At 29.5% G+C, this 10,689-nt stretch overlaps 1 protein-coding gene across 9 annotated transcripts in view; it reads left to right on the plus strand.

Moving 5' to 3' along the window:
- LOC111624567 (cyclin-dependent kinase 12-like) overlaps window positions 1-10,689 on the plus strand; it is a 121,395-nt gene that overhangs the window by 108,344 nt on the left and 2,362 nt on the right. For 3 of the 9 annotated variants that reach the window (XM_023367452.1, XM_023367454.1, XM_023367453.1), the window contains exon 13: window positions 246-509. In XM_023367452.1, coding sequence (XP_023223220.1) covers window positions 246-509 — 264 coding nt within the window. Of the gene's footprint in view, window positions 1-245; window positions 1,611-4,536; window positions 8,110-10,689 lie in introns of those variants that run through there. The other 6 variants (XM_023367455.1, XM_023367457.1, XM_023367456.1 and 3 more) reach the window with 3 other exon arrangements.

Raw genomic sequence — 10,689 nt, forward strand, 5'->3', positions numbered from 1 at the left:
TATATACAATATAGCTACACCAACCAAATGCTGAAAATCTATCGGACTAGTATAAGCCCGATAGATTTTCGGCATTCGGTTGGTGTGTAGTTAAATAATACATTTTGTTTTAATAAATAATAGTTTTGAATATAATTTTGTATTTTATATTTATCAAATAATTTAAATTTTTATTTTAAAATTAATTATATATTGTAAATTTAATAAAAGTTTCTAAGTGGTTTTTAATTTGTGTAAAATAATAGGGCGATTTGGAATCCCTAGGGAAGATAGGCAATCTCTTGGAGAACAGTGTTTTAATCCTGGATATAGAAATGATCATCCCAAAGGGTTTGTAGATAAAGGAAGCTTACAAACAACTTCAAACATCAGTGGACAACCTGTATCTAATGACAGATATAGTGACAATATACAAGGCACTAATTTTTCTTTATCTGATGTGAAAGCGGCATTGGCTGAACTACTAGCTGTCCAAGGAAACCAGGTAGTTATACCTGCGACAAATCCAGGTATAAGCTCTCACAATAGCTCTCTTAGTTTTAGTTCTCAAAATTATTCAAGATCATTTTCTGCTGACAGACAAATGTCAGATGATAGTTTTTCTCATTCTGAGACAGGGCCTGTTTTAAATAGTTCATCTCCATCTAGGTCTAAATTATATCGTACTGTATCCAACACTGTAGATAATTCATTATCTAAAATTTGTACGCCGAGTACTAGTAGTTTTTCAAAGAATTTCTTTCTCCCCGATAGAAGAAATATGTATTACAATAAAGATAACCATTCGGAAAGAAATCGGTACAATTCTGTTGAAGATGTTGATTTTTATCAACAGCAGATACCATCAGTGAAATCAGGTTCTTATCAACAATTTCAAGAAAAGAATAATGGTCAGGGATTTAAGTAATATTCATATGCTTAATTTCATTTGAATAAGAATTTCAATTAGAAATGTGCATATATTCACAAAAAAATAAAATAACTGTGTGTAATCTTGTAATAGATATTTTCATTGCAAATTTGTACAGAAATTCATAATTGTAATTGTGATTCATTAAGTTATCTTGAAGTTTTGTCATTTGTCATTCTTTGATATGAATTTGGTGTAAAATATAAGATTTTTAATTTCAGAGTAAGTATATAAGATACATAACAAAATTTTTAGGTGTTTGATTTTATAGTGATTAGAATTTATTATGTTAAGTTCTGGATCAGCACTCTTTATTGCTTAAATTTCAAAGCAGAAAGAATTAAGTTTCAAAATAATAAACAAGTTATAACTTTCTTGTTATAAGAGACAATGTTAATCCAATATTTATATATATATTTTGATTAGTTTATATCTTGCTATTTTAGGAAAGTAGAATTTTTAAATGTTTAGAAAGTTAAATTTAACTTTTGAATTAAAATTCTACTTTAAACATTCTCTGAAATAAAAATCTGAAGATGATGAATTTGTGTTTTAACATTACTTACACTGCACAAGATCATTGGATTAACATTGTTACAATTTCATAAAACAACTTTAAAGAAACTTAAAAGCAGCAATAATTGTTGCTTTGTAAATTTACTTACATTTGTGTTCTGTAATTCTGCTTTACTGGAAAAAAGAAAAATAACTTAATAATTATTGTGAAAATGGAACAAATGTGTAATAATCTCATTTTCAATAAACTTTAGTTCATTACAGTTTTAGATATAATGGAATGAACCAAGTTATCTAACAATACAATCCATACTTTACTCTTACTATTTTGTTAATTTATATATATATGTAGATAATATTATGAACATTATTATATGAAGGTTGAAATTCTTTAATGGAATATTCTGTATGAATTGCATATTTTCAAAATAGCTAAAATAATAAAGGTAGGTTTGATATTTTTATATATGGATGTATTATAATATTACTAGACTGAAACATTAGAAGTTATCATATTTTACTAGCTTACCAAATAACTAGAGGATATTATATATGACTAAATAACAGTAATGTACCATTTAGATTTATTTAATTACTATTATAAAATATCTTAATTAAAATATATCTTTATATATAAAGAACTTATGTTAGGTCCTGTATTCTAATTACATTTAGTTATCATGAATTAATGTAATAGAACAATGGGAAATCATAAAAAACACCTAGTGTATTGAAATACACTTGCATTTTAAATTTTTGATGAGCATAACTTCTCGTAAATGTGAATTTAACATAAATTATAATTGTATCACTAATTTTTAAAACATAAAAGATTGTCTTTTAGTATATTTTGGATTCATTTTTGTACTGCTTATTATTTTACTCAAAAAATAATAATAATTACTATTATATATTGATTTATATTTATATAAACTAGATAGTACATAGTAAAGTATTGTATAATACAGTATATTGTGCAGTTGTAAAAAAAATGTTTAACATTGATTTTTACATGCATTACATCAATACAGATATGCACTGCTGAGTGATGGTCTGCATATACAATGAAGGTCCCATAAAATTATGAATAGAGCTGAGAAAATCATAGTTGCCTATACTTTTTTGCATTTAAATGGACCCATATTACATTTCTGGTTCCCTTGTCTCAATTAATGGAAAATGACAAAGTTTTATAAAAATCAATTTATTAGATTCTGAGAATGAACTCTATTCTATAAGCCCATACAAGTCATGCTAGTGACCATGAAACATTGCATGACAAAGTCTTTCTATTTGTGCAATATTTCTTTGTCATGCGTGCTTGTGAAATGATCTCATAACTCAAAAACAAAGTTGTGGACCCTTATTTATTTATTGCATTTTTGGATTCCGCATTGCAATTAATATAAAATGGTTAAGTTTAATCAAAATCGATTGAATGGATTTTGAGAATGGACACAATTCTGTAAACCTCATAGATGAAACTTCACCTAATATGCCACTTGAAACATAGGGAAGGTATGGTAATCAGTCAAATTTTGACCCTTTCCTACTTTTTGCATTTCTCAACATTCTGACACAAGCCCATAAATGAAAAAAAACATACAAAATTCTGTATGTGTATATTGGTATTCACTTTGCATTATATTTCAGGAATGGTTCAATGAAAAATTTTGAAACTTGATGGCATATATTTATATATACATGCTTTGATGCTATTAAATTTTGGTGGGTCAAGGGGATGGTCATAAGTCATATCTTGAGTGGGGTCAGATTTAAACACACCCTACCCAAAAATAAGCCTTCTGCTTTTTTATAATAATTAATATTAATACAGTAGAACCTCGAAAACTCGACCTAATGTGGACCGAAGGGTGGCCGAGTTTGTGAAAATGCCGAGTTATCGGGAATGGGGTTAAAAAAAATAAGTACGAGTATTTCCTCAGAAAATACTGTACTGTACTTGTACAGTATTTACTTGTACAGAATATAACAGAGAATAAACTGCCCAAATACCCTTAAACAAAGGAAAAGTACGTCCTTTATGAAGGCATAGAGCCTTTACTACATGAAAATGAAAATTAATGAATACACTGTGTACAGTAATTTACCTGATAAGACAGACCTCAGAAAAATACTTTGAGAGCTTTTATACTTTTATAAAGCTGTCTATAATGAAAATTAATTAACTAAGGATTTTTTCGCCCTGCCAAGGTGTGGACCAGTTATCCGGAGTGCTAAGTTATCGAGGGACGAGTTTTCGAGGTTCTACTGTAATACTATTTTTTAAATAAAATCTCATAACATATGGCACTACACATAATTTTAACTTTGTAAATTATGAGTGCCAGGAAAGTCACTTGAGAGATGTCACGTGAATTTCCCTTAAAAAATTGTTTATTTTAATTTTTAGTTACTATTTAGTTTCTAGATTCAATGCTTCTATGGGTGTTTTTAATGTTATAGATGCACAGAATTCAGAGATTAATTCCTAATTTGTATGTGTATATTTCATGTAAAGAAATTCTTTAATACCATTGATCATTATATAAGTGATGTCATTAAAAATGAGATGTCAGCTATCATCAAAAATTCTGTATTTATGAAATCCCATTGTTGTTTCTGTTAATTTAATAAAATAGTTCATAATAATTTATTTATTAAGTAATATAATTAAGAATTACTTCTTTCTGATGGACAAAAAATATTTTCATTTGTTGTATACTTGTAAAGAAGAATTTTAGTATTTTTACTGTGATTTTATTGCATTTCTAAGAAGATTATAGAAATATTATTTTTATCATTTAATACAATAGTATTTAATGCTACTTATGGCAGAAATTCAGTCATGTTAAGAATGAGTTTTCTTAACTTGGTCAATACCTTGATATATTATAGAAATAATATAAATTGAAAAACATAAATGACACAAACTTATATTTACTCTTTTTCTACAAATAGATATTATAAGATTCATTGAATCAAAGGCATCAACATAAAATCTAACAGTGGTTATATTTGTAATATATATACTGTACATGAAACATTTAATCAAAATTTATTTTTTAATTATATATGTTTGTAAATAAAATTGCTTAATATTATAATAGATACAATAACAACAGAGGAAAATTGATATGAAAGTAGAAGATGCAAAAATAGTAATTTTGGAACAGAAGAAAGAACTAGAAACAACTTGAATTCTGATGATGATCTACATTTATATACTTATTGATTGTGAAAAAAATAAAATAACTGTAATGCAATGTGCAATGTTTTCATTCCAAATATTAAATATTGATTGTAAAATATTACAATGCTGTATGAAGTAGATAAGGTAATTAGATATTTGGTTTGAGTTGATTGCACAGCTGTGTCAGTAGTATATTTTTCAAGTACAGATACCCCACATTACATTACTTATCTTTTATGAAAGCTCTTTATTATTACTTGTTTTTGCTAACAGAAAAATCTGAAGAGGAGTTTTACTTTTATGAAAAAAGATGAAAAACAAAACTAGCATTTAGAGTCATTGTATACTTTGAACAGCAAGAGCAGCTTCTAAACTTTTTCACTGGAAGCTACACATAGCATCAAGCTGCCACAACTTTGAACTATGTCTGTTAGCATCTATGCTTTTTATGTCAATTTATTTGCACATCCATTAGTAAAAATGCAGCAAGGAAATGTTAAGTCCATTGCTTGAGTTGAATGTTGGGTGTACTAAGATGGTGTTACATCTTAATGTAAGAAGAAATCAGTTAGTCTTTTTGATAAGCAGAGACAGAATGGACGATGGCAATGAAAGTATTGCAAAAGTGGAATTTAAAGTTAGCCCCGTGTGGTTGGTTGGTTTTTTCAAACAAGGGCAGTTTTGTACTGCTGGTGAAGTTTCATTAACTATACTGTACTTACGTTTCTACTTTTTATATGTTGTGTACTTACCCTATCATTCCTATTTTTATTACATATTATTATTATTTTATGTTTTATGGGTTTAATAAGTTAATTTTGAGTCAAGTAATGGTAAAAAATTTTCCAGTATAAATTAATGGTAATTGCTTCTTTGCTTTATGCCATTTCAGCTTAGAAAAGGTTTCATGGAAAACTCTGCTTTTGGATAGTTGGGACCTTGTATCTGGGGTTTTTTTAGTTGTTAAAGAAAATATAAAAAACGAGTCAAGATCATTAAAACAATAAAGAAATAGAAGTCAAGTTTAAGAGAGAATTTTAGAAGTGATTATTACATTGAAGGAAGACAACTGATAAGTCACTGATCTACAGAAGTATAGAATATAAATCTCAAGAGTTTAGTGAATGAAAATGAAAAATGGATGAATTTAATTGGGTATTTCAGATCATTTAGTAATGCTGCAAATAATTTAATTAAGATTTTCAAATGGTAAATGAAATTTTTAAAAGCACAATGACTGAAAGGAGAATTCAGTTTTTAGTATATTAACTAACTTTGACTATGAGCTTATTTACAGATAGACATGAGGTGAGATTGATACTTGTTATCAAAGGAAAAATAAATAAAATAATATTGAATATTGAAATAAATGTTCTCTAAAAGGAAGATTTCAAAATACTTAAGAATGTGAATTATTATTTTTTCCTCTAATGATGATTAATTTATTGTGAAAATACACTTGTTTTTCTTAAAATAATATTCAAGTTCACAACTGAAATAATATTGCTTAATGCACAATTTTTATTATTTTGAGCATGTAGAGAACTGTTTAATGTTTAACAATGATGAATTCTTTTCTCTTGGATTTTTAACATAAGACTTGGCAAACCAAGTCGGAGCTGGATAAATTGGTTATGTATGATATTTTCTGAGTTACACTTGTATATCTGTTCAGTAATTCATTAAGTTTCGCGTGACAGCATTTCATTTCAGCTTTTGCAGAAGTAAATGAATGCCCTTAAGTTTTTTGAGTAAAATATTTCTTACCTAAATTATCTTAAGTGGAAATATATTGGAAGCAACAAATTTAACTAAAAATATGTATAATAAATTCATTTTGGTTGTTGCTTTAATTCTCCATAATATTAAACTACCCATAATTCGGAAAACTAAAAATGAGGGGAAAAATCAAGAAATGTGATGGGTTCAAGAATTTTGTCTTATTATAGTTTTGCAATTGAAATCTTTGTCATACGTTTAAGCAGTTTACTAGGGTACGTAGTCTTCTTGGAAGATAAATGAAGAACTTAAAATTTTACGAGTGGTTAATATGTAAATAATAATTTGGATTATAAGTAAACATTTTAAAGGTAAGTCAATGTTAAAAATTCTGTGTATATTTGCCTATGTATAATTTTTAATCTCGATCATTCCTTATGACCGTAGGAGAAAAAAAATTTTTGGAATTTTATATTGAACCTTTGCATTACTACCATTACTTATATATCTAAATGCTTGCGAAAGATTGCATGTTTGTCGTCTTGTTAAGATTTTTGCCAAGTAACATTAAAAAAAAATTCAAAAAGTAAACTATGACGTTATCCATTTTCAATTCTCTCCTTAGGTTCATGCAGAGGAATGTTACTTAATTAAAAATTACACTAGTGTATATGTGTAAAGAGACTTTTGACTGGTCTAAAATAGTTTTGAACTTGTAACGAAATTTTTCAACTGGAAAGATGAAATATTTCATATACAAAATTTTTTGACTGGGTGAAGATGAGAAACAATGAAAGTTAATCATCACAAGTCCGTGATCTTTCCGTTTATGATTGTTCAAAGAGAAAGAAACTTTAAAAGGCGGTATTTTCTTGTAATCGAAAAATTTCGTTATTAGTAATAATTACCTTTAATTGAATTAGAGAAAATTATTACACGTATCGATGTGAGGTGTGTGTATTTATATGATGGTATGAAAACGGGTATATCTGTTTAATTGTAATTATCTATTTTTCACGTACGTAATTTATTTCAAGTAGTTACTCAAAAAGTTTTGATAACAGTAAGAGATATAGTAATATTACTAAGAAAATACTTAAATTTCTTGTTATGTTTGTCACAACATTGCTAAATGTATTTTTTTTTTAATGGAAATGACTTCACAAGAATTTTTAGTAAGTTTCTTCGTGTTTTCAGTCATCAATAATCAATTTGAACCGTCGAGAAAATCGAGTTAGTTCATTAATTAGAAAGTTATAAAGTATCTGTTAAAACAGTAGCATTGTACCGTTGAAGGTGCATATCTGATATTGAATATAAAAAATATTTTATTATTAGCGATGTCAACATGCAAGACGTGTCTGGAAACTTAAAATAATTAAAAAATCGTGTTTATGCTGGTTCGTTTTAAAAAATATTGCCGTTTATTGCATTAAAAATTCACTTTTGGATAAATTATCGTTGATAAAAACAGTATGGCTATTATAAAAATTAATTTTGTTAACAATACATTTTTATTGTTTTCTGTTTTATTGTCCGTTTTGTGTATTAATTGATGCACTAAAAGTTACGACACGTAAAAAAGTTGTTTCATTATCAATGAAATCAGTCGAGCTATGATGATACTGAATTCAGTATTAAACTTCTTGAGTAACGCAAAACTGAAAATGCAGAACGGTATCTCTCAATATCGAATTAGGGGGGAAAATTCAAAGTACACAAATAAGGAAAACGAAGACACGTAATTTTTGTAATGAATGTGGTTGAACGGGTAATTGGAATGCTCATTATTAATTTGTAAGAAGCAAAAATTCAATATTTTTTTTTATCATCTCTCGGATAATAATGCTGATTGGTTTGTCACGTATTCTTTTGGAATGCCTTCGAAACTGCATTCGAGTTTTTAACTCCGAAGGCCATTCGCTAAACAAGCTATGAAAAATTGTGACGTGCCAAATATTCGTGAAATTTCGACCGTTTAAAATCATCATCATAATTTTTATTTCATACCAATAACAATGGAAACGCGATTCTTAAGGTCTGTTCGATTGGTTTGGATAGTGTACGTTTTTACGTAACTGACGTTATAACGTTAGGGCCACGCAGAGCACTATGTTTACTATGAGACCAAAAATATCTTACAATCCGATCAAGAAGAATCTAGAGAAGGAGACAACCAATCTCTACAACCAAGCCCGCAGTAGAGGGAGTATCCCGAGACATCACCACAGCCACCCTTGCAACGGCAAGTTGAAAACACCGAACAACACTTAGCTGCTGCGCCATCCATCTCCCTGGATATATCCTCTGGTGGCCAGTGTAGAGCACTGGCCCCTCTACCCATAACAACATACGGCTGCCATTGCCAGCTGATGGCGCACCACTAACTACAGACCCAGCCGACCCGCCAACAGGTGAAACCAAGATCCCAATCTTGGTAAGAGCATGGACCCAGCGCTTTATCTCAGCAATAGATGAGGACATGCTGGAAGCCATGTTGACGGACTTGACCAGCCTTGTCTAAGACATCAATAGACTGCAGCCTCTGAACCTCCAACCACCAACAAGAGGAAGTAAAACCAATAATAACCGCCGTCTGAGAGATGTTAGTTGATAATGTGACCGAGCACAGAATTGTGTATTAGGATCTTTCATTGTAAAACTGACTCATTGATGTAAAAATGTATTCTGTTCCAACCAATCAGACAGGTCTTCATTTGCACTAGTGTGATTTGATCGCCAGAGGGGTTTATAAGATGAATTCAGAAGTTTAACTATTAAGTTTGTTCTTTTGGAGTTTCAGAATAATTGCGATCCTCATTTGAACTAACTCAATTTCGGTGATTCGTCAAAATTTGTACTACTACAACTTTGTCCCTCTGGTGGCTAAGTCGAACACCGTTCATTGTTTCATTGTTTTTTACTAAAATTCGAACGATTATTCTTAACTTGGGCCTTCACGATCAGTATTTATTTGAAAATTACTTCAATACTACCGAATAATTTCGCATTTCAAACCATAGCACTATGGTCTAGTTTTTGAGAGGATCGGTATCATTTCACTTACGAATTAAACGTTAAATTGTTTTTCCGAAAACGGAAAATAGCCGCTTCAAGAGTATTAGAAGGTTAATTTTTCATAATATGTAACTTATGTGAAGATGTATATAGAAGCTATTAACAGCTGATAAATGTACATGCCAACAAGTGTTTGTCAACTGACGCAAGTTGTGTAATCGTAACATCACAGTGGTGAAAAACTTGCACCTTCCTCCTAGTTGACGAGAATTTGCGTAAATGAGAAATCCAAGAGGATATTCTAAATTTAACTTTCTACCTTTCGCAATATACTGTTAATACAGGTTTTACGTATTGTAATTTCGAGTTGATAAAAGTTCAGTTGCGGTGTTTATATCTTAAACTTCGTGAAATGAATGGGAGGCCAATAGATATCAGAAAATTACATTTACTAGATCATGACTAATCGCAGATCCTGAAACCAATAAGTTACAGAAGGCGTTTAGCATTTGCAAAGTGCTGTCTACGCCGATATATAAGTAAACAGAAAAGAAAATAATAATCGCGTTATTATAGAACATAAATATTAAATTTCTTAACAAAAGGAATGTGCGAGCGTCTGAAGTTTAGTTTTTAAAGTCCATACCTTTACGGGTAACGTTGCTGTAGATCGAACGATACATGGGCATTTAAATGAATTGCGTTTCATGTGAAAACTATATATTGTCATGTTTCTATTTGATGTAATGTTAGGTATGAAATGAGTATCTTCAACGTAAAACAGATATTGGGGAAAACATTGAAGTTATGGAAATGACATGCGTATCGAGTAGAAAGAAGGCATTGTATTCGGAAGGTGTTTCAAGAAGTGCAAAGAATTGTCTTTATCAAACAGTATGGAAATTCGTGGATCTGGTGCCGATTTAAGATATAGAAATATTGTTTGTTGTTTATTATCTAGATGTTTTTAATGAAATTGTGAGGCAACGGGTTGTATTCGCCAATGACTAAACTTAGTTATTTGGAATGGATGGTGTGATGGTCGACGACGATAGGTTTGTTGGGGTACTGTTTTTCGTTCTGGAGTCGAAAGTTGTTTGGCAAATGCATTACGTGTTGTGCTTTTTAACTAAATGTCTGGCCGAGAAAAAAATTACGATAAATTCGACAGAACTGGAAATGGAAGTACGTAATATGACTTCTAATATATGAATAGATACGCATGAAATAGAAGTCGTGGGATTATAAAAATTTCGAATTGGTTCACACGAGATAATTAAAATTATTGGAATTTGTCGAAATGAAAAATATTTTATGCGGGAAATAGATTATC

This window comes from Centruroides sculpturatus, unplaced genomic scaffold (genome assembly GCF_000671375.1).
Source record: "Centruroides sculpturatus isolate CEXI.00-Female unplaced genomic scaffold, Cexi_2.0 scaffold15, whole genome shotgun sequence".
In the NCBI taxonomy this organism is placed as follows: Eukaryota; Metazoa; Arthropoda; class Arachnida; order Scorpiones; family Buthidae; genus Centruroides; species Centruroides sculpturatus.